General features: G+C 43.1%; 2 protein-coding genes across 2 annotated transcripts; both read right to left on the reverse strand.

The window, feature by feature from the left end:
- Positions 1 to 948: 948 nt before the first annotated feature.
- On the reverse strand, positions 949 to 15088 carry LOC115145641 (oocyte zinc finger protein XlCOF7.1-like). Its single transcript, XM_029687160.2, has 3 exons — positions 14443 to 15088; positions 5510 to 5640; positions 949 to 4780 (listed from the first exon to the last, which is right to left on the reverse strand). Exons 1-3 carry the CDS (start codon positions 14699 to 14701, stop codon positions 3608 to 3610), a joined length of 1563 nt encoding a protein of 520 aa, XP_029543020.1. The 5' UTR covers positions 14702 to 15088; the 3' UTR covers positions 949 to 3607.
- A 1440-nt stretch (positions 15089 to 16528) lies between these two features.
- LOC115145687 (zinc finger protein 143-like) lies at positions 16529 to 23022 on the reverse strand. The gene is made up of 6 exons (XM_029687212.2): positions 22527 to 23022; positions 22004 to 22134; positions 21630 to 21803; positions 18732 to 18923; positions 18245 to 18356; positions 16529 to 17881 (listed from the first exon to the last, which is right to left on the reverse strand). Exons 1-6 carry the CDS (start codon positions 22813 to 22815, stop codon positions 16929 to 16931), a joined length of 1851 nt encoding a protein of 616 aa, XP_029543072.2. The 5' UTR covers positions 22816 to 23022; the 3' UTR covers positions 16529 to 16928.
- Between the last annotated feature and the right edge of the window lie 1649 nt (positions 23023 to 24671).

The raw sequence follows: 24671 nt of genomic DNA on the forward strand, positions 1-24671 counted from the left end.
AGCACCCTCTTCCTCTGGAAGGAAGAAACACTGAAAATCATTAAGTCCACTTTGAGCTACCTTCACCGATTTAACAGTACCCAAATTATTTTTTTACCCAGCCTGAGACTACATATGGGTCAGCCAAAAAGCGGAGAGATCCACTTTCTCCAACACTGGGACAAAATCATTCTTTGCATGAACATCAGGTGAGGCTTGGACTCTGAGGCCTTCACCACACCTGCCAACCCAGGTAATTCATCCTCACTCTCGTCAGGTTTTAATTTCAGAGACAGCAGAGTACGGTTTATACTTCGCGCCATTCTTCCTCAACACACATCTTCCCACTACACTTGTCTCTTCTCTTTCCTCGGCTGTCTATAACCACATCTCTCTGTTCACGACGCTCATGCTGCGCCTTCACCCACTGTATTGTTTGCAGAACATGCAATGATGGGCTTTCTCCAATACCCAATATCTGTTCCTTAGCCTAATTTATTAGTCTGTCTTTCTCTGGCCTCTCCCAATTGGGACTTGTTACTTGCTGTTCAGTTTGATTACTTTGCACATGTTGATTTAATTTGTCAGCTGACATAAAACAAGGAATTGCCAAAGAGCCACTTTTCACCTCTGTTTACTTATTCTTTCAATTTGTATTGGAGGATGGCTACTGGTGATGTGCAGATCAAACAATGCGTTCTTTTTTTAACAACTCTTTTTAGTGACTCGAGTCATGGTTTGTTTTTCTGAGTGACTCTTTCATTTTAGTCGTTCGTTTGACCTGCTAGTGCTGGTCGCAATGAGTTCTACAGCAGGATTAATACACGCTCGTTCGGCTCAGCGGCTCCAGAGATGTGCTCCGACCACCAACTGTCTGTCATATGCACACAGGAAAATAGATTGAGCATAAAGAAGAAAAATACATGTTTAGAACTGGTAACTGATCACATGGTTCAAGAATGACTGCAATTAATTGATTATTGAATGTTATGATGGACACGGCTTTGTAGAACCAAAACATACACAGCCTATGCTCAACAAACTCAAACTCGAGAATGAATTATTTGGGTGGCTGCAGTTTACGAACAAATGTGCTTATCACCCTCATGGTAGTCAAGCAATGCGTTCTGCCAAGAGTAGTTCACAATCTAGTCCAGTTGTGGCCACAACTAGACATAGTTTCAAATGGATCAATAAATACTCTTAATTGTATGCCTAGCAATCAACAAAATGTACATTGTATAAAGCACACGTTTACAAGTCTCAGTCACAAATGACAGATCACACAATTATACCATTTATATTTTGGTCAGGTATTTTTTTTGTTATACACTGACAGCTGTCAGTAGCCTATTTGTTGTTGTTTCTCCACTCAGTCTGGAAAGCACCACTGTGTCATTCTTCAGAGGTGGAACCTAAATGAACAGGAATTACATTGAAATAGGGGCAGCATTTTCCTCTGGCGGGGCCCTTTAAGACTAAATTAATCAAGACCTGGGCCTGTATCCACAAAGCGTCTCAGAGTAAAGAATGCTGATCTAGGATCAGGTCCCCATCTGTCCTATGATCGGTCAACCCACTATGGGTTGACTATGGGATACGGGCCCTGACCTAATAATATTCAGACAGTAGTTTACTATGGGCTTGTGAGACTGTGTGAAGTCCTGTGCTGCTCAGCTGGTTCATCTACAGGTGCAGTCTGGTTGTCCTCCATGACCATGGTCCCTCAGGGTTCCCTAGACCCTCCTCACACCCCTCCTCCTTCACCAGCAGCACCCTCCTGGAAGAGAGAGGTGATACAAATTACAAGGCCATACCCAGCTAACAATTCTAGGGAGAGAGAGACATTTTTTAAAATCTTACCTGCAATGTGCCCCTAATGTTTGAGTGTCCAGTTTTCTGCTAGGGGAACATTCTATTTATGTCAGCAAAAACCTTCTTATAACCTTTTTAACCATTCATAGCTCGATGACTGTTCAGGGATACTTACATATTTTAGACACACTTTGACGTACATGATTATACTATGCATGTTCCGTTATACATGAATAATAATAAAAACAGTCCTCACGTGGAATTTGAACTCACAACCTCTTGGTTCCCGGTACGTCGATCTTCCTGCAACGCCACAATGTCCGTGTCATGTAGCAGTTAGTCAGACTAGATGTATTTATTTCAGCAATATAAGGGCTTTCAGTATAGTTGTCTAATGTTGGTGGGGCATGTTAACCTGATTTAAAGATACTGAAGAATCGCTATTATCAATTTGTTTTTCTTGAGTGTACTTTAACAGAGCTGAGATTTACTTCAAAGTGCATTCACCCTTTTGCTTACAGCCTTACACCTATCAAGTTTTTTCAGCTCTTCACAAGTGCTGAGAGAGGAGGGGGTAGGGTTTCTTCGAGACAGGACAGTGCGTAACAATACTGGCCCAATAAGCACATGTTCTAGTGATATCCCTTGTTGGGACTGTGGTTAGGGTATTCGTCATTGGTGCTTGTGGCCTGGGTTCAAGACTTGCTTGGGGAATCACCTTTCGCTCATATTTTTAGCAAAATATATTAATGTAATTTTATGGCAACAGTTCCAACATACCTATCTGATCTAATTAAAATGAATTTACCAATCATTTCTATTGGGCAGAAAATAAACTGAAAGACAACCCAAACATCCAAAAAGTTTGTAGAGTCACAAGCTTGATGTAATCATTTCACGCTAGGAATATGGGAACAAATACTAAACCTTTGACTACTTTAATACACGTAAGTGAATTTGCCCAATACTTTGGTACCCTAAAATGGGGGGACTATGTATAAAAAAATATTTTAAAAGTGCTGTAATTTCTAAACGGTTCACCCGATATGGATGAAAATACCCTCAAATTAAATCTGATAGTCTGCACTTTAACCTCAGACATTACATCATTTCAAATCCAAAGTGCTGGAGTACAGAGTCAGAACAACACAAAATGTGTCACTGTCTCAATATTTTTGGAGCTCACTGTATACAATGTAGAACAAACATGTCATTGACAAACTAATTTGAATTAAATCAGGTGTGATGTAACTGTTGACAAATAATTACATTAACATACAGTGAGTTCCAAAAACATTAGGAACACCTTCCTACTATTGAGTTGCACTCCCCTTTGCCCTCAGAACAGCCTCAATTCATCGGGGCATGGACTCTACAAGGTGTCAAAATCGTTCCACAGGGATGCTGGCCTAAGTTGGCTAGATGTCCTTTGGGTGGTGGATCACTCTAGATACACATGGGAAACTGTTGAGCGTGAAAAAAGTTAGTCTGGCACCTACTAGCATACTCTGTTTAAAGGAAATAAATCATTTGTTTTGCCCATTCCCTCTCTGAATGGCACACATACACAATCCATGTCTCAATTGTCTCAAGACTTAAAAACCCTTCTACACTGATTGAAGTGGATTTAGCAAGTGACATCAATAAGGTATCCTAGTTTTCACCTGGTCAGTCTATGTCATGGAAAGAGCAGGTGTTCCTAATGTTTTGTACACTCTTTTCTGCAGACAAGTATGAAAATTAATCTTTGTATTTAATGCAGGGTTTGATTTAAAATGTCAGAAGCCATCGAGTGGAATGGTTACTTTCTATGTTATAGAGTGGAATGGTTTTTCTGCTGGTGTATACGGAGGTAGCTTCTCTCTGAGAACCTTTTCCCGCAGTGCGTACAGGCGAACGGCCTCTCTCCCGTGTGGACCTTCAGGTGCATCTTCAGGTGGTCCTGGCGGGAGAACCTCTTCTCACACTGGGTACAGCTGTAGGGTTTCTCCCCTGAGTGGATCCTCTGGTGCCTCTTCAGGTCACCAGCCTGGGCAAAGTGCATGTGACACTGAGTACAACTAAAGGGTTTCTCCCCCGTGTGGAACCTCTGGTGGATCTCCACCTTCTGGGGGCAGCTGAAGCCTTTGTTACAGAACATGCAGAGGAACCGGTTTCCCTTACCACTGCCTGATGTTTCTCTCCCTCCCTGAGCCTGGGGTCTAGTCCTGTCGAAAAGGAAGCGGCCGTGTGAATCGGAAGGCCCTATTGACGTGGACACTCGGACGCAATCCCTGAACCCGTGTAAAGGGGAGTGGGTCGAGGCATCTGGATTTGTCTCTAACCTTTCCCTGTAATTTAAGAAATCTCTGTCTTGTGAGTGTCCATCTCCCAGGTGATTATCTGAATTCCATGTGGGAGAAACATCTCCCTCCACTTTCACAGTCACTTCATCTATGACCAGACCCTCCCCTTTCTTATCTAGGCACCCTTCAGAGTATACACTACTACTGTACCGGTTCCATTTCCCTCTAGACAGATCAGTTGGTGTCTCTAAACCCAAGGGCATGTTGCCAGGGGCCATCTCTGTAGCGTAAGAACAAGACAGATCATCACCGCCAGTGGCTAATGTGTCACCATCTCCATGGGAATGAACCATCCTTTGGCTATGTTGAAATACCGGTAAATACTCTGAGCCGGGAGCAGTAGGACAACCCAGTGGCCCCAGTCTCTCTGGGTCTGATCTGTGGTCAGATCCTGTGTGCAAGAGCCTTTGTGTTACAATTAAAGTCTTGATGTCCGTCTCTGACTTGAGGACGGCGTTCAGCGTTCCACTGCTTCGGGTCCAGGGCGGCGCTGGGGCAATGGTGGGGTCATCCGTGGCTACAGGGGGTGTTCCAGCTGCTACTCCAGTCTGGATGTCTCTGCTGTGCCATCTGTCTTCCTCTCCTTCAGACCTCTCCTGCTTCACCAGAGATGATCCTCCAGGACCTGCAGTCTCTGCAGACTGACAAGAAGAGAGGAGGTTATTACCTGTACATGAGTCGAATTGGATAAAAATGTCGTAGGGAAGTCTCACAAGCTCCCCTATGGCAGATAAATGAGGATGTACATGTAAGCAAGTGAATAGCTGAGGGGAGTCTTCCTGAAATATCCCGAGACCCAGTAATGACTTTTTGTCCTTTCCAATGAACATTTGTTTTTGATCTAAAGCCATACATGCCACTGTGTTAGATCCTGTTGTAACTTTGAGAGGACATTCTGGCCTTTTCAATGATATCACGTGTGGGTGTGTTACCATCATTTTTTCTTTATGGTTCTTCAAAATGGCTACCATCACAATTAGCACGTTTTATGGTAAGTGTGTGTAATTTGAAAGTTTGATATTCAAATTGTTTCTAATAGGTAAATATCTCAGAAATAGTTTAAGTTTGTCAGTTTAATAATTTTTTCAAATTGAATAAGAGCTTATTAATAAATGTCCTCTGTTCATATTTAGTACCAACGGAGTATAATGGGCTCTATAGTGCACATACAATCAAATCTAGACATTTTTTTCACCAAAAATGATGCCAAATTATGCATAATTACACAAAAATATGCATAATTCCCTAGCCTTTTTTGTACTGGGTTTCATGTAAGCAAGTGAATAGCTGAGGAGAGCCTTTCTGAAAATAAACTGGCCACATTTGATTTACAAAGTAACACAATTTTTATGCAACACTATTACACTAACCTCTATCATGATAACGTGCTGGGTTGAGGTTCCACTCCCCTCACCAACAGTGACTGTTTGGTCATCTCTCCAAGCATTCTGTCCCACTGGCTTCACAAAGCTCCCGTGGCCTCCAGTGAGATGTCCTTCACCTAAGAGAGTGATTGGGGGAAAAGAGGTGGTCAGGTTAGCTACTGTCAGTGCTCAACAGTATATTTATTGACACTGTCTAGAATTGGCAAGGATGTAAGGTAACACTTCAACTTTTTGATATACTGTTTATTGATTGATGTATTATGTTCCATGCATCACATTGTTTTCATTAAGTAAATAATAGGAAATGCAGTAAATAAAGAATCTCGTTAGAATATGAGTGTGTCTGCGCATGATAGCTAAGTAATCGGGGGACAGGGTTGGGGAGTAACGGATTACATGTAACTGATAGAGAAAGAGAAAAAACTTTACCAGCAAAAATATTGTCATCGGATTACAGTTACTTTCGAAAAACTAGAGGATTACTTCTAAATTCTGAAAGGATGGTTACGGAATACTGAGCGAGTCTGACCACTATGATGACACACCAAATCCGTTTGATGGATCACGGGAAAAGTGCAAGAATAGGTTTATGTAGAGCTTGATTTGGATGAACAACGAGTCGCCGGCACAGGACATGCAGCTAACCTCGGAACAGGCCCTAATCCCTAAGATTCGGTAAAGACTTCTTAAGAGATAAATAATCTGCCATCACTCTCCGTTCTTATGGAGAACGTACAATCACTGGAGAACAAACTGGACAAGCTCCGTTCGAGACCAGCCTATCAACGGGACCTGAAGAAACGTAGGATATTACAGTTCTCGGATTCGGGGCTGAACAAGGATAGTTTTTCTATGCATCGTCAAGACCGTGCGGCAGCGTTGGGTAAGGTTAAGGGGCAGGGGTGTGTCTTTGTTAACAACAGCTAGAGCGTGATCTTTAATATTAAGGAAGTCTTGAGGTTCTGCTTGCCCAAGTTAAAATACCTCATGATAAGCTGTAGACCAAACTATTTACCAAGAGAGTTTATCTACAGTGCCTTGCGAAAGTATTCGGCCCCCTTGAACTTTGCGACCTTTTGCCACATTTCAGGCTTCAAACATGAAGATATAAAACTGTATTTTTGTGTGAAGAATCAACAACAAGTGGGACACAATCATGAAGTGGAACGACATTTATTGGATATTTCAAACTTTTTTAACAAATCAAAAACTGAAAATTTGGGCGTGCAAAATTATTCAGCCCCCTTAAGTTAATACTTTGTAGTGCCACCTTTTGCTGCGATTACAGCTGTAAGTCGCTTGGGGTATGTCTCTATCAGTTTTGCACATCGAGAGACTGAAATTTTTTCCCATTCCTCCTTGCAAAACAGCTCGAGCTCAGTGAGGTTGGATGGAGAGCATTTGTGAACAGCAGTTTTCAGTTCTTTCCACAGATTCTCGATTGGATTCAGGTCTGGACTTTGACTTGGCCATTCTAACACCTGGATATATTTATTTTTGAACCATTCCATTGTAGATTTTGCTTTATGTTTTGGATCATTGTCTTGTTGGAAGACAAATCTCCGTCCCAGTCTCAGGTCTTTTGCATTCTTCCAGAATGGTCCTGTATTTGGCTCCATCCATCTTCCCATCAATTTTAACCATCTTCCCTGTCCCTGCTGAAGAAAAGCAGGCCCAAACCATGATGCTGCCACCACCATGTTTAACAGTGGGGATGGTGTGTTCAGGGTGATGAGCTGTGTTGCTTTTACGCCAAACATAACATTTTGCATTGTTGCCAAAAAGTTACATTTTGGTTTCATCTGACCAGAGCACCTTCTTCCACATGTTTGGTGTGTCTCCCAGGTGGCTTGTGGCAAACTTTAAACAACACTTTTTATGGATATCTTTAAGAAATGGCTTTCTTCTTGCCACTCTTCCATAAAGGCCAGATTTGTGCAATATACGACTGATTGTTGTCCTATGGACAGAGTCTCCCACCTCAGCTGTAGATCTCTGCAGTTCATCCAGAGTGATCATGGGCCTCTTGGCTGCATCTCTGATCAGTCTTCTCCTTGTATGAGCTGAAAGTTTAGAGGGACGGCCAGGTCTTGGTAGATTTGCAGTGGTCTGATACTCCTTCCATTTCAATATTATCGCTTGCACAGTGCTCCTTGGGATGTTTAAAGCTTGGGAAATCTTTTGTATCCAAATCCGGCTTTAAACTTCTTCACAACAGTATCTCGGACCTGCCTGGTGTGTTCCTTGTTCTTCATGATGCCCTCTGCGCTTTTAATGGACCTCTGAGACTATCACAGTGCAGGTGCCATTATACGGAGACTTGATTACACACAGGTGGATTGTATTTATCATCATTAGTCATTTAGGTCAACATTGGATCATTCAGAGATCCTCACTGAACTTCTGGAGAGAGTTTGCTGCACTGAAAGTAAAGGGGCTGAATAATATGCACGCCCAATTTTTCAGTTTTTGATTTGTTAAAAAAGTTTGAAATATCCAATAAATGTCGTTCCACTTCATGATTGTGTCCCACTTGTTGTTGATTCTTCACAAAAAAATACAGTTTTATATCTTCATGTTTGAAGCCTGAAATGTGGCAAAAGGTCGCACAGTTCAAGGGGGCCGAATACTTTCGCAAGGCACTGTATATTCGTAGCTGTTTATTTACCACCACAAACCGAAGCTGGTACTAAGACCACTAAGACCCACTAAAATGAGCTGTATTCGGCCATAAACAAACATGCTCATCCAGAGGTGGCGCTTCTAGTGGCCAGTGATTTTAAGGCAGAGAAAGTGAAATCCATTTCACCTAAGCAACTAGAGGAGAAAACTCTAGATCACCTTTACTCCACAACACATAAATGCACACAAAGCTCTCCCTTCATTTGGAAAACCAACAAACCATGCATGAGAGCACCAGTTGTTCTGGACGACTGTGTGATCATGCTCTGTGTAGCCGATGTGAGTAACACCTTTAACTTCTTATGGCTGGGGGCAGTATTGAGTAGCTTGGATGAATAAGGTGCCCAGAGTAAACTGCCCGCTACTCAGGCCCAAAAGCTAGAATATGCATATAAGTAGTAGATTTGGATAGAAAACACTCTGAAGTTTCTAAAACTGTTTGAATGATGTCTGCGAGTATAACAGAACTCAAATGGCAGGCAAAAACATGAGACAAAAATCCAACCAGGAAGTGGGAAATCTGAGGTTTGTAGTTTTTTTCCAACTCTTTGCCTATCGAATATACAGTGTCTATGGGGTCATATTGCACTTCCTAAGGCTTCCACTAGATGTCAACAGTCTTTAGAACCTTGTTTAATGCTTCTACTGTGAGGAGGGGGGAATGGGAGCTGAATGAGTCAGAGGTCTGCCAGAGTGGCATGAGCTGGTCATGTGCGTTCACGTGAGAGTTAGCTTGATTTCATTGCATTTCTGAAGACAAAGGAATTCTACGGTTGGTACATTATTTTAGATTTATGTTAAAAACATCCTAAAGATTGATTCTATAATTCCTTTGACATGTTTCTACGGACTGTAACGGAACCTTTTGACTCTTCGTCTGCTCCTAGTGATAGCGCGTCATGAATTTGGATTACTGGGCTGAACACGCTAGCAAAAAGGGAAAAAAAGATAACTTTATCGAACAAAACATACATGTATTGTGTAACATGAAGTACTATGAGTGTCATCTGATGAAGATCAAAGGTTAGTGATTCATTTTTCTCTATTTCTGCTTTTTGTGACTCCTCTTGTTGACTGGAAAAATGGCTGTGTTTTTCTGTGACTAGGCGCAAACCTAACATTATCGTTTGGTGTGCTTTCGTCGGAAAGCCTTTTTGAAATCGGACACTGGTGGGATTAACAACAAGTTTATCTTTAAAATGGTGTAAAATACTTCTATGTTTGAGGAATTAAAATTATGAGATTTCTGTTGTTTTGAATTTGGCGCCCTGCACTTTCACTGGCTGTTGTCATGTCGATCCCGTTAGCGGGATCTAAGGCATAAGAAGGCTACAGTGCCAGATGGATTACCAGGACATGTACTCAGAGCATCCGCTGACCAGCTGCCAAGTGACATTTTCAACCTCTCCCTGGCCCAGTCTGTAATACCTACATATTTCAGGCAGACCACCATAGTCCCTGTGCCCAAGAAGGCCTGGTAACCTTTCTTAATGACTATCGCACTGTAGCACTTATATCTGTAGCCATGAAATGCTTTGAAAGGCTTGTCATGGCTCACATCAACACCATCATCCCGGACACCCTGAACCCACTCCAATTTGCATATGGCCCCAAAAGATACACAGATGCAATCTGTATCGCACTCCACACTGCCCTCTCCCATCTGGACAAGAGGAACACCTATGTGAGAATGCTGTTCATTGACTACAGCTCAGCGTTAAACACCATAGTGCCCTCCAAGCTCATCACTAAGCTAAGGACCCTGGGACTGAACACCTCCCTCTGCAACTGGATCCTGGAATCCCTGACGGGCCACCCTCAGGTGATGAGGGTAGGCAACAAAACATCTGCCACACTGACCCTCAACACTGGGGCCCATCAGGGGTGTGTGCTCCCTGTTCACCCACAACTGCGTGGACTCGCACAACTCCAACACCATCATCAAGTTTGCTGACAGCACACGTTGGTAGGCCTGATCACCGACGACGATGAAACAGCCTATAGGGAGGTCAGAGACCTGGCAGTGTGGTGCTAGGACAACAACCTCTCCCTCAACATCAGCAAGACAAAGGAGCTGATTGTGGACTACTGGAAATGGAGGGCTGAGCACGCCCCCATTCACATCGACGGAGCTGTAGAGGAGCAGGTCGAGAGCGATTGACAGCATATTGACTGGCTGCATCACCGCTTGGTATGGCAACTGCTTGGTAACCAACCACAAGGCACTACAGAGGGTAGTGCGTACAGCCCAGTACATCACTCGGGCTGAGCTCCCTGCCATCCAGGAACTCTATACCAGGCGGTGTCAGTGGAAGGCCCTAAAAATGGTCAAAGACTCCAGCCACCCAAGTCATCAACTGTTCTCTCGGCTACCGCACGGCAAGCAGTACCAATGCACCTAGTCTGGAACCAACAGGACCCTGAACAGCTACTACCCTCTAAGCCAGGCCTGGGCAACTCCAGTCCTTGAGGGCTTGATTGGGGTCACACTTTCCCCCCATCCCTAGCAAACACACCTGATTGAAAATAATTGCATTTTTAACTGAAGATCATGTTTAGTTGATTATTGGAGTCAGTTGTGTTAGCTGGGGCAAAAGTGTGACATCAATCAGGCCCCTGAGCACTGGAGTTGCCCAGGCCTGGTCTAAGCCATAACACTGCTAAATAGATAACCAAATAGCTACCAGGGCTATTTAACTATCTGCATTGACCCTTTCTGCACTAACTTTTTGGATTCATCACATACCCTGCTGCTATTGTTTATTATCTATCCTGTTGCCTAGTCATGGTATTCCTAGTTATATGTACATATCTACATTACCTCGTACCCCTGCACATCGGCTCGGTACTGGTACCTGTGTATATAGTCAAGTTATCGTTACTCATTGTGTATTAATTATTTTCCTATTATTTCTCTATTTTCTCTCACTCTGAATGGTTAAGAAGGGCCCGTAAGTAAGCATTTCACTGTTAGTCTACACCTGTAGTTTACGAAGCATGTGACTAATAAAATTTGATTTGACAGCAGTGGTGTAGCCTATGGGCGATATGGATATCACATAAAGTCTATTATTGATATCTACATAGCCATTATGTGATTCACACCGCTGCTGTGCTGGTTGTGGATGGCTGTTCACAGATGTATAGTTGTATTTTACCCCAATAATGGTTGAATTGAAAAGTGTAGGCTAAGCTACCTATCAATCATTGTTTATGTGACCCATGGACAGCCAGTGAAAAATGTGCTCTTGTAACAGCTGCATAACCCGGATCCCAGTCTATGGAATAAAAGTTTGAGGGAGTTCCTCCCTTGTAAACTCCTCTGTGGTATTGTGCTCCACTAATACTGTCAAAAACCAGTTTAATTTAAGATTTTTCTCAATCTAATTTGTGCTGTTTAAAAAAAACAGGCCTAATGGACACATGCTTAAAAGCTGCAAATTATCGAGATAAAGTGTCCCCCATAGAGATCCTATTAAAAAGTAGTTCTATGGTATCACCAACAAAAAATGTAATAACAGCTGAAAGCATGTCTTTCAATGAGAGCAGCATCTTTCTTAACCATGTTTTGAAGCAATGAGCCCTCCATGACAAAAACAGAGTAGGCTAATAAGTCCTTCATTTTTTGGGTAAAACAATTAGACTTTGGTTTTTAATGTAAATTTACACTGAGTGTACAACACATTAAGAACACCTTGCTTTTTCCATGACAGACTGACCAGGTGAAAGCTATGATCCCTTATTGATGTCACTTGTTGAATCAACTTCAATTAGTGTATATGAATGGGAGTAGACAGGTTAAATAATGATTTTTAAGCCTTCAGACATGGATTGTGTATTTGAGGCATTCAGAGGGGGATTGGGCAAGACAAAATATTTAAGTGCCTTTGAACGGGGGATGGTAGTAGGTGCCAGGTGCACCGGTTTGTGTCAAGGCTTGCAACGCTGCAGGGTTTTTCATGCTCAACAGTTGCCCATGTGTATCAATAATGGTCCACCACCTAAACGACATCCAGCCAACTAGACAAGTTTGGGGAGCATTGGAGTCAACATGGGCCAGCATCCCTATGGAAACCTTTCGACACCTTTTAAAGTACATGCACCCACATTTACATTTACATTTAAGTCATTTAGCAGACACTCTTATCCAGAGCGACCCACGAATTGAAGCTGTTCTGATGGGAGGGGTCATTCATGTTTTGTACACTCAGTGTATCTGAAAGTGATTGCTGTTTAGCAGTCTGATGGCCTTGAGATAGAAGCTGTTTTTTAGTCTCTCGGTGTCTCTAGCGGTGTGAACAGGAAGTGGCTCGGGTCAACTGCAAGGCTCTCCAGAGGTTGGTGCAGTCCACACAACGCATCACCGGGGGCAAACTACCTGCCCTCCATGACACCTACATCACCCAATGTCACAGAAAGGCCAAGAGGATCATCAAGGACATCAACCACCTGAGCCACTGCTTGTTCACCCCGCTACCATCCAGAAGAGGTCAGTACAGGTGCATCAAATCAAATCAAATGTTATTTGTCACATACACATGGTTAGCAGATGTTAATGCGAGTGTAGCGAAATGCTTGTGCTTCTAGTTCCGACAATGCAGTGATAACCAACAAGTAATCTAACTAACAATTCTAAAACTACTGTCTTATACACAGTGTAAGGGGATAAAGAATATGTACATAAGGATATATGAGTGAGTGATGGTACAGAGCAGCATACAGTAGATGGTATCGAGTACAGTATATACATATGAGATGAGTATGTAGACAAAGTAAACAAAGTGGCATAGTTAAAGTGGCTAGTGATACATGTATTACATAAGGATGCAGTCGATGATGTAGAGTACAGTATATACGTATGCATATTAGATTAATAATGTAGGGTAAGTAACATTATATAAGGTAGCATTGTTTAAAGTGGCTAGTGATATATTTACATCATTTCCCATCAATTCCCATTATTAAAGTGGCTGGAGTTGGGTCAGTGTCAATGACAGTGTGTTGGCAGCAGCCACTCAATGGTGGCTGTTTAACAGTCTGATAGCCTTGAGATAGAAGCTGTTTTTCAGTCTCTCAGTCCCAGCTTTGATGCACCTGTACTGACCTCGCCTTCTGGATGATAGCGGGCTGAACAGGCAGTGGTTCGGGTGGTTGATGTCCTTGATGATCTTTATGGCCTTCCTGTAACATCGGGTGGTGTAGGTGTCCTGGAGGGCAGGTAGTTTGCCCCGGTGATGCGTTGTGCAGACCTCACTACCCTCTGGAGAGCCTTACGGTTGAGGCGGAGCAGTTGCCGTACCAGGCGGTGATACAGCCCGCCAGGATGCTCTCGATTGTGCATCTGTAGAAGTTTGTGAGTGCTTTTGGTGACAAGCCGAATTTCTTCAGCCTCCTGAGGTTGAAGAGGCGCTGCTGCGCCTTCTTCACGACGCTGTCAGTGTGAGTGGACCAATTCAGTTTGTCTGTGATGTGTATGCCGAGGAACTTAAAACTTGCTACCCTCTCCACTACTGTTCCATCGATGTGGATAGGGGGGTGTTCCCTCTGCTGTTTCCTGAAGTCCACAATCATCTCCTTAGTTTTGTTGACGTTGAGTGTGAGGTTATTTTCCTGACACCACACTCCGAGGGCCCTCACCTCCTCCCTGTAGGCCGTCTCGTCGTTGTTGGTAATCAAGCCTACCACTGTTGTGTCGTCCGCAAACTTGATGATTGAGTTGGAGGCGTGCGTGGCCACGCAGTCGTGGGTGAACAGGGAGTACAGGAGAGGGCTCAGAACGCACCCTTGTGGGGCCCAACGCTGGGACCGAGAGACTGAAAAACAGCTTCTATCTCAAGGCCATCAGACTGTTAAACAGCTATCACTAACGCAAAAAGGCTGCTGTCTACATTGAGACCCAATCACTGGCCACTTTAATAAATGGATCACTAGTCACTTTAAATAAATGTTTACACATCTTACATTACTCATATTAATTTTATACCATATATTGCCAATGCTGCTCAGCCATCGCTCATCCATATATTTCTATGTACATATTCTCATTCACCCCTGTCGATGTGTGTATTAGGTCGTTGTTGGGGAATTGTTAGATTACTTGTTAGCTATTACTGCACTAATGAAACTAGAAGCACAAGCATTTCGCTACACTCGCATTAACATCCGCTAACCATGTGTATGTGACCAATACAATTTGATTTGAAAGCCGCTCAGACTCAACCTTTTTCCAGATGTACCTCTTTCCATTCCTCTGCATCGGTCGACGATCTTGACACTACTGGGACGACTGGCAAAGACGCGCTCCCGTGACACCTTCAGTTCTAGTAGCTGTAGTTTCCTGCGCAATGTCCTGTTCTCTTCCCGGCTTTGAGTTATTTCCAAACGAAACACTGCATAGTCGTCGTCTACGAGTTTACAGATCTCTGCCACGGCTGTATTCGCTAACACCTCCATGATGGAGGCTATTTGAGTGTGAAAAACCAAACAGTTAGCCATTGTTAGCAGCTAACTAGCGTTACCAGAACACCTATCGAGTCGTCTCTAAAGCGAATGAAACACTAAGTAAGCTACTGTGCAGTTAAATGAATCATTTTGAATACCAGTGTTTAAGAAACATCTAAATAACAATAAAAACGTTAACGGGGAACTTGTTCTTGGTCACTGTTTACTTCCGTTTACTGAAGAGCAGGGATCTTATTGGCTGACGTCAGCTCAAAGAGCGTATGTTAATTGAAAACCGGTACTTGCATATTACAAACTCCTATTCATGATCACGGTATTTCAAGCTGAATAGACTTCTTTGTTAGCAAGAATAGAGTAGAAAATAATGACTTGATTCCATCATCAATATTAAACTGTCCTTGTTCTAGCGTAAGTTTACTGTCTCTCAAAACAAGTATTTACTCAAGCCTGTTTCAAATGGCAAGTTCACTAAAGGTTAATGCGGGGTATTAATTACCCTCTTACCAAGACACTTCATATAACTATAATATTTCAGCTAAAGAATAGTTCCCAAACATCCTCTGCATACATATCAAGCCACACTGCTACGATTTCCCCTCTTGGTGGACACTCCTATGTCTGATAAGGCTAGTCAGGAAGGAGAAGCTCTTGTAACATAGTTTGCACTTGAAAGGCCTCTCCTTGGTGTGAACAGTCTGGTGCCTCTTCACGTAGTTCGCATGAGCCGGCTTGTCTGAATCCGTCCTAATACTCGGCCTCCCACTTTGTGACCCAATGACAGCAGAGGACGTTTTCTGACCTCCATTCTTGAGCCATTGTTTGGGTGTTGATGGGATTGTGTGCTGTGTTATAAACTAGACACCTCTTGTGATGAACACCCATTCTGACCCTGTCTGTATTGGTGGGGTAACAGAGGAAGCCTAGATCCAGGTCCAGACCTTCTATGAACCAAGTCACCAGGCATTAGATGAAACCCTGAAGGAGAAGACAGACCTGCTGATAGACTACCACCACTATCTGTGAAGGCTGAAGCCCAGGGTGACTTGCTCTGTTAAACAGGAGTACTGTGCTTTTGTATCTCAGGAACAGGAGGGTCTATCTCTATCAGCCCCAGACCCTGCTCCATCCCTGCACTGAGACTGTGAAGAGAAGGGTCTGGGCTGCAGACTGGATCCCTGACTGGAGCCTCTGTCTCTCTGATGACCACCAGGACTGAGGTTGTTCAGTCCACCGGTTGTGTTCTGTGTGGTTGAGTCTCTGTCCCGCTTGGTTGGGTCCTGACTCAGGAAGGAAGAGGAACTGCTCCTGATCCGGGGCCACCTCAGAGGTCCAGTCTCTCCAACCAGTAACACCGGATATCAGCAGATTTTCATGGACTGGAAACTACAAAGATTATACAGAAATGCATAAAGGTTTATAAGACATTCTTTGCTGTACACAGAAACATGACATGTTATAAAATGCTAACCACAGTCAAGCCTGTACCTAATGATGGGTATGAATTTCTGAGCTTTAAATGTTAATAATTAGTTATAATAGAGACCTGAGGGGTGCTATAGCCGAGGGGCTACACCAGAGGTTAATGGTTATCTGTAGGAGGAAGGTATATGGTGGATGCAATCAAGCTTGGGATGTACTGAGTGCAGGGAAAACAATCACGTGGCAGCATTGATCAGGGGAGAGAACCATGGATTAGTGATGAAAGGGGTTGACGTTAGGTTAAGGGAGAAGGAAAAGTGTATTGCCAGTATCACTTAGTTTCCTGCCAAGCAATAACAATATGGAGCAATTAAAAAAAAAAAAAAATTTAAAGTCCAAACTCAGTCTCTGCAATGATACAAAAATAATCAGGTCAGTTAGCAGAGTCAATTTAGTATTTAATTTAAACAAATAGCATTACAAATCACATGTATTGCACAAAACGATTACATGACAAGTAGAAAAACTTCTCACAATGGACCTTTTCTGTAAATCTAGTACCTTCGCTTTGATGTAACTATAGAATACTTTGGAAATGGTTCAATATTACACACAGCTTCAATACATCATGAATTAAGGCACTATCATTATCTCACTATAAAACACCTAAAGACAAAGTTTGTCACTTCATTAGTGAAGCATTTTTGCACCATCCATCACCATATCATCTACTCGGCCTCATCATACTCATTCTTTCCTCAGTTCACCTCATCCAATTCCCGATACATCCATTACCAACAGAATTAACTACAAACTAACTAGTATTACATTACATGTCTCTCTATACATGTGCCGTGTGCATTTTCTGCTGGTGTATCCTGAGGTAGCTCCTCTCTGAGAACCTCTTCCCACAGTGTGTACAGGCAAACGGCCTCTCTCCTGTATGGACCTTCAGGTGCATCTTCAGCTGGTGCTGGCGGGAGAACCTCTTCTCACACTGGGGGCAGCTGTAGGGTTTCTCCCCTGTGTGGACTCTCTGGTGCCTCTTCAGGTTGGACGATTGAGAGAAACTGGCCCTGCACAGCTGGCAGCCAAATGGTTTCTCCCCCGTGTGCATCCTCTGGTGGATCTCCATCTGTTTGGGGAAACTGAAGGCTTTCCCACAGAACGAACATGGGAAGCGCTTCTCTTTGCTACTGGATCTGCTGATAGCGATACTACTACTACTGTCAATTGTCAATGGACTTGTGTAGCCATTAAGTGTTGAGGCATTGGCATTGTCTGAGGTCTGGTTTAACAGGAGAGTGTGAGGAGGACGAAGGCCAGAGAGTGTCTGTGTTGTCGCAGGGTCAATGTTCAAGTTGATAGATCCTTTAGAAGGAAGGCTGAAGGCAGAACCTGTTAGGGCATTAACCTGAGGCGCCATCAGTCTCTCTGAATCACAACTATAGGAGCAGGATGGAGAATTGCTAGCCAAGTCTGTGTCTGTTCTCATACGGATACCTCCCCATCCCAGCGGACTAAATCTACCACTTGCCCTGGTTTCAACTAGTATGTTGTCATGGAGATTAAGTTTAGATGTTGTTTTGTGTTCAACTGTCAGTTTCTGGTTATGTTGAACAATGCTCCCTAGCCCAGGGTTAAGGACGCTGTCCCATCCACTGGCCGCCACAATGTCGCCTCTGGTCCAGGCCGGCTTGTTAATGTTATCCCTGGAGCCCTTGGCTGTACTCGTCTGGGTTTGGGAATCCAAGATGGCCATCCAGTCTCCACTGTTAGCCTCCAGCCAACCATCTACAGGAAGAGGTTACAAAATAGACTTTACAGACATGGAAGAGAACTCGGGTCCCAAATTATTGGCACCGCTGATAAAGATAAAGCAAAAACAGGAACAGCAAAATAGCCCCATAACATCAAAGCTCTACTACCATATTTTACCGTAGGTATGAGGTACTTTTTTTTGCATATGCTTCCATTTTTCATTTTTTCGACGCCAAAGAGCTCTATTTTCAAGTCATCTGGCCAAAGCACCACCTGGAGTTTGATAAACGGCATTGGCACTTGAATTGAAACCGGTACTATGAGAAGGAATGAGCGTGGTGTTGGGAGTGACGTCAGCTGAAGTAAGACAATGGGCTAAATGCATTTCTCCTTTACCTTGCTCCCCCTTCTTTAGTCCACTCAGCAGGTCAATGCTCTCTGGTTCGTCTTCTATTGTCTCCTCTTTCACTAGCAGCAGATCAGGCTTCCCATCCTCCATGTCTACTGGCTGTAAGAGATACAGAGTGAGAGGATGTTGGATCAAGAAATCTGATATGAGCACCCTGCTATGGAGCATATTCTGATTGGGCAACAAGGGATTGCTATGAGTACTATGCAAACGTGTTAGTTGATGTGATTACGTGACACTTTATTTAATGCTTTGATCAAAGGCATGGTCCCACACTTTAGACAAAATTAATCAAGAACTGGGCCCGTATCCACAAAGAGTCTAAGAGTAGAAGTGCCGATCTTTCCATATAATCCTATTCATTATGATCTAAAAGGGTAAACTGATCCTAGATCATCACTCCTGCAATGAGAGGCTTTGTGGATACAGACCCTGACCTAATACCATTCAGACAGTAGTTTACAGTGGGCTCACCTCAGCGAGACTGAGTGTGGTCCTGTGCAACTCAGCTGGTTCCTCTGTGGATTCAGGAGGAGGTGTAGTCTGGTTGTCCTCCATGTTCATGGTCCCCTCAGGGTTCCGTAGACCCTCCTCACACCCCTCATCCTTCACCAGCAGCACCTCTGGACCCTCATCCTTCACCAGCAGCACCTCTGGACCCTCATCCTGGAAGAGAAAGGTGATACAGATTAAACAGACATACTCCCTCAGGTACGTACACACACACAGATAATAAACATGTTCAACATGGAGTGTTTACGCTTCCCCACTACATTTGAGTCCTATACTGTAGTTACAGAATGACTTCATTGTTGTTAAACTCATCATGGTGGACATAAATATGATGATGTGTGTAAATATAAGTCCGCTATTTAGAACCTCTTCTCACAGTGTGTACAGGCGAACTGCATTTCTCCAGTGAGGATCTTCAGCTGGTGCTGGCGGGAGAACTTCTTCTCACATTGGGGGCAGCTATACAATTTCTCCCTTGTGTGGTTCCTCTAGTGCCTCTTCAGGCTGCCAGCCTCTGTAAAGCACATGTGACACTGGGTACAGCTGAAGGGTTTCACCCCTGTGTGGACACTCTGGTGGATCTCCACCTTCTGGGAGCAGCTGAAGCCTTTGCTACAGAACATGCAGAGGAACCGTTTCTCTTTACTGTTGCCTGGTGTGGCTCCCCCTCCCTGAACCTGAGCTCTAGCCCTGTCGTTTGAGTTCAATACCCGATTAAAAATAAGAAACAATGTGGACACTGGGTCGCGATTGCTGAATGTGTGTAAAGGGGAGTGGGTCGCAACATTTAGATTTGTCGCTAAACTTTCACTGTAATCTAAGAAATCCCTGCCCTGTGAGTATCCGTCTCCTAGGTGACTATCTGGATTCCATGTGGGAGGAATGTCACCCTCCACTTTCACCTCATCTACGACCAGACCCTCCCCTTTCTTATCTAGGCACCCTTTGAGTTTACACTACTACTGTACTGGTTCCAGTCCCCTCTAGACAGATCAGTCTGTATCTCTAAACCAGAGGTGGGACCGAGAGGTGGGCAGAGAGCAAAGTAACAAAGCCTACCATCAGTAACACACTACGCCGCCAGGGACTCAAATCTTGCAGTGCCAGACGTATCCCCCTGCTTAAGCCAGTACATGTCTAGGCCCGTCTGAAGTTTGATAGAGAGCATTTGGATGATCCAGAAGAAGATTGGGAGAATGTCATATGGTCAGATGAAACCAAAATATAACTTTTTGGTAAAAACTCAACTCGTCGTGTTTGGAGGACAAAGAATGCTGAGTTGCATCCAAAGAACACCATACCTACTGTGAAGCATGGGGGTGGAAACATCATGCTTTGGGGCTGTTTTTCTGCAAAGGGACCAGGACGACTGATCCGTGTAAAGGAAAGAATGAATGGGGCCATGTATCGTGAGATTTTAAGTGAAAACCTCCTTCCATCAGCAAGGGCATTGAAGATGAAACGTGGCTGGGTCTTTCAGCATGACAATGATCCCAAACACACCGCCCGGGCAACGAAGGAGTGGCTTCGCAAGAAGCATTTCAAGGTCCTGGAGTGGCCTAGCCAGTCTCCAGATCTCAACCCCATAGAAAATCTTTGGAGGGAGTTGAAAGTCTGTGTTGCCCAGCAACAGCCGCAAAACATCACTGCTCTAGAGGAGATCTGCATGGAGGAATGGGCCAGAATACCAGCAACAGTGTGTGCAAACCTTGTGAAGACTTACAGAAAACAATTGACCTCTGTCATTGCCAACAAAGGGTATATAACAAAGTATTGAGATAAACTTTTGTTATTGACCAAATACTTATTTTCCACCATAATTTGCAAATAAATTCATTAAAAATCCTACAATGTGATTTTCTGGATTTTTTCCCCCTCATTTTGTCTGTCATAGTTTAAGTGTACCTATGATGAATATTACAGGCCTCTCTCATCTTTTTAAGTGGGAGAACTTGCACAATTGGTGGCTGACTAAATACTTTTTTGCCACACTGTAACTGTTTCACGTTTAGAAGTTACTTTTTCTAACAAACAAATGGAACCACTATGGGGAGTACGATGGCACCCAATTATGGTAATCTTTATATGGGACAATTAGAGCAGTGGTTCCCAACCAGGGTTACTAGGACCCCAGGGGGTACTTGAGAAGACTCATGAGACCATAGACTTACTGGTAAAATGCACACGAGGTGACACTTCAGGGGTACTCCGGGCAGAGCAAAATTCAGTTGGTGGTACAACAACCGAAAAAGGTTGGGAACTACTGGCTTAGAGCATGATCACATTCCCAACCCTGATCAGAATCCCTTTTTTTAATCCATGATCAAACTATATCAATGTTATATAGATGATATATTGGTATTATTTGATGGGACTCTCACTGAGCTTGATGTTCCGTGAGTTTCTTAATAAATCAAATGATCATTTCATTTCACCGTGGACTTTGATTACAATAGTGTCAGCTTCCTTGGCATTCAGATCACTAAAGAAAATGACACACTCATCACCGATCTATACAGGAAGCCCACAGTTTGAAACAGGCTTCTAAGAAGTGGTAGTTTCCACCCCATTCCTCTAAAGAAAAGCCTGTCCTATATCTGAGAGATATAAAAAAGATTGGGAAACATTTGTAATTTTATACATGTAATTAACCCCTTTTTTGTCACTAAATAGACTCCAAATATATTGCCATTGATTGATGAATTGTCCTCTGGCTCTGGATGACAGCTTAGCCTCCCCAGCCCCAGTCTCTCTGGGTCTGATCTGTGGTCAGATTCTGTATGTATTCTGTATGTGTGTTACAGTTAAAGTCTTGGTGTCGGTCTCTAACTTGAGGACAGCGTTCAATGTTCCACTGACCTCCATGATGCTGCGTTGGGTCCTGGACTGCGCTGGGGTGGTGGTGGGGTTCTCTGTGGCTACAGGGGGCTCCCCTGCAGCTTCAGTCTGGACGTCTCCGCTGTGCCGTGGGTCCTCCACTACTTCAGTCATCTCCTGCTTCACCCCAGGACCTGTAGCCTCTGCACCTGCAGACTGACACAAGAAGAGAGGAGGTTATTACCGGTACATGAGTTTTATTGGATAACAATGTTGTAGCGAAGCCTCACAAGCTCCTCTATGGAAGATAAATGAGGACGTACATGTAAGCAAGTGAATAGCTGAGGGGAGTCTTTCTGAAATGAACTGGCCACATTTGATGTACTGTAATTGTAATGTGACAATATTGCACTGACCTCTATCACGACAACATGCTGGGTTGAGGTTCCACTCCTCTCATCAACAGTGATTGGTTGGTCATCTCTCCATTTATTGTGTCCCACTGCCTTCACAAAGCTCCTGTGGCCTCCAGTCAGATTTCCTTCACCTGAGAGAGCGATTGGGGGAAAAGAAGTGGTTAGGTTAGCAACTGTCAATGCTCAACAGTATATTGTATACTATTGATACCGTCTAGAATTGGCCAGGATGTAAGGTAACACTTCTCAACTTCTTGATATACTATTTATAGATTGATTATGTTCCATGCATCATTGTTTTCAATTAGTAAACAGGAAATACAGTAAATCAAGAATCTGGTTAGAATACGATATTGTATCTTTGTGCAAGATATCTCAGCAATCAGAGGAATTATAGAATACTGTCCAACACCCAATTCTCGTTAACACAAGTCACACGTGCAGAGGGGAACTAGGCGACAGGCACTGTTCTATAGCTATAGAACGGCGACAGGCCGCGCACCCACGCCTTTACAAAATGTACCTCTTGCCATTCCTCTGTATCGGTCTAGGATGTTGAAAGTACTGGGACGACTGGCGAAAACGCGCTCTCGCATTGTCCTCTCTGTGCGCTCCCGTGCCACCTTCAGTTCTAGTAGCTGTAGTTTCCTCCGCAATCCCCTATTTTCTTTCTGGCTTTGAGACATTTCCAAACGAAACACTGCATAGTCGTCGTCTACGACTTTACAGATCTCTGCTACGGCTGCATTTGCTAGCACCTCCATGATGGAGGCTATTTGAGTGTGAAAAACCATACCGTTACAGTTAGCCATTGTTAGCAACTAGCTGGCTAGAGTTACCTTGATAACATATATCAACCAAGTCTTGCCTCCAAAGCGAACTAAACACTACCTAGGGTAGGTATGTGATGATGTGTAGTGAAATTTGTCATATTGAGTTCCAGGGTGTTAAAAAAAACTTTGAAATAACAAAACCCTAACGTGGAAATGATTCTTGGTCACCGTTCACTTCCGTTTACTTCTTCTTCTATGGTATTATGGCGGTCCGCAAAAAAATCGTTAGGGGGGGTAATGCCACCGCCTGCTGCGTTCGCCCACTGTTCTGGAGCGTGAATTCATTACACTTTGTAGCTAGATTTCCAACTAATTGTCACCTACTGTTCTGGAGTGTGAACGAATTACACTTTGTAGCTAGATTTCCCAAAAATTGGCGACAGATTTTCATGCGAAAATTCAAAAATCTGCATAAAGAAAATATGCCAATTTTTTCCACCAGCATTGTGTTTCCACCAAACTGACTTGTGGATAAAAATCAGTGCGTGATTACTTTTTCCCTTAATTTTTCATTTACCGAAAGCTAAATTTAATGTTCAATGTGTTTCTATTGCATTTTTCAACTCTACCATAGTTTTGCCACATTAAATAGCAAATGTGCCTACTTTGGTCTTGGTAGCAGGAAATTAGCTTAACAACTGCAAAATAAAATCTCTCATCATCATGGCAAAATGTGAAGAATAGCATGAGAGTAGCTATAAAACAGCATACAGCAAAACATCCCTCAATAGAAGCAATATAAGTCCAACTGTGTAGAATTTCAGGAAATGCATTTAAAAATGGCATAATTTTTTTCCAGGGAATAAAGTTTTTTTTAAAAAGCATTTTAGCTAACCCTAATCCTTGTCCTAAACTTAACCTAGTTCTCTTAACCTAGTTCTCTTAACCTGCTACGTTAATTCTCCATGTGATATATAAGACCTAAAAGCCATACATCATTTCACAGAAACAGTTCCAAAAGACACACTCGCACAGTGGTGGAATAAATTCAGCCACACATACGCCTAACTATTGATTCAGGACCATGGACAGCAAATAAAACAGGTATGCTGGGTATGCTTGTCATCGGCAAGGACTTTTTATAAAAATAAACAGAATAGAACACAGGCAAAATCCTAGAGGAAAACATGGTTCAGTCTGCTTTCCACCAGACAGTGGGAGACAAATGAACCTTTCAGCAGGACAATAACCTAAAACACAAGGCCAAATATACACTGGAATTGCTTACCAAGACAACATTGAATGTTCCTAAGTGGCCTAGTTACAGTTTTGACTTAAATCAGCTTGAACATCAATGGCAAGACTTGAAAATGGCTGTCTAGCAATGATCAACAACCAACATGACAGAGCTTGAATAATTAAATAATGGGCAATCCAGGTGTGCAAAGCTCTTAGAGACTTACCCAAAAAGACCCACAGCTGTAATCGCTGCCAAAGGTGATTCTAACATGTATTAAATATATCTAATCAAGATTAGTATTTTACTTTTCATTCATCTTTAAAAAATGTTAGAATTTTTCTTCCACTTTGACAGAGTATTTTGTGTAGATTGTTGGAAAAAAAGACAATTAAATCTGTTTTAATTCCAATTTGTAACAACAAAATGTGGAAAAGGTCTAGGGCTGTCCTTAAATTTTAAATCTGAGAGAAGTACTTTCTCAATTGAGATCAAAGCCAAAGCTCACAGTCAGGCCGGTCCAGTGGTGTTCCTAGAATAAGTCTTGGTCCGTTTCAGGGCGGAGAATGTGGACACAAGAATGGTAAAAACCAGACCGGTAAGCAGATACAGTTGGTACATACTCTCATTCAGCCTCTTCTGCCGGGGAACATGGATA

This window comes from Oncorhynchus nerka, linkage group LG18, assembly GCF_034236695.1.
Source record: "Oncorhynchus nerka isolate Pitt River linkage group LG18, Oner_Uvic_2.0, whole genome shotgun sequence".
NCBI lineage: Eukaryota > Metazoa > Chordata > Actinopteri > Salmoniformes > Salmonidae > Oncorhynchus > Oncorhynchus nerka.

What these genes read in the sequence shown, in the direction of transcription:
- LOC115145641 (XM_029687160.2), bottom strand. Translation starts at nt 14,701, where the DNA reads ATGGCTAACTGTTTGGTTTTTCACACTCAAATAGCCTCCATCATGGAG. An exon ending in ATGCAGAGGAATGGAAAGAG is followed by an intron (nt 5,641 to 14,442) that starts GTACATCTGGAA and finishes TCACTCTCTTAG; the next exon opens with GTGAAGGACATCTCACTGGA. An exon ending in AGCACGTTATCATGATAGAG is followed by an intron (nt 4,781 to 5,509) that starts GTTAGTGTAATA and finishes TCTTCTTGTCAG; the next exon opens with TCTGCAGAGACTGCAGGTCC.
- LOC115145687 (XM_029687212.2), bottom strand. Translation starts at nt 22,815, where the DNA reads ATGGCTAACTGTAACGGTATGGTTTTTCACACTCAAATAGCCTCCATC. An exon ending in AGCATGTTGTCGTGATAGAG is followed by an intron (nt 21,804 to 22,003) that starts GTCAGTGCAATA and finishes TTCTTGTGTCAG; the next exon opens with TCTGCAGGTGCAGAGGCTAC. An exon ending in CCACACTCAGTCTCGCTGAG is followed by an intron (nt 18,357 to 18,731) that starts GTGAGCCCACTG and finishes TATCTCTTACAG; the next exon opens with CCAGTAGACATGGAGGATGG.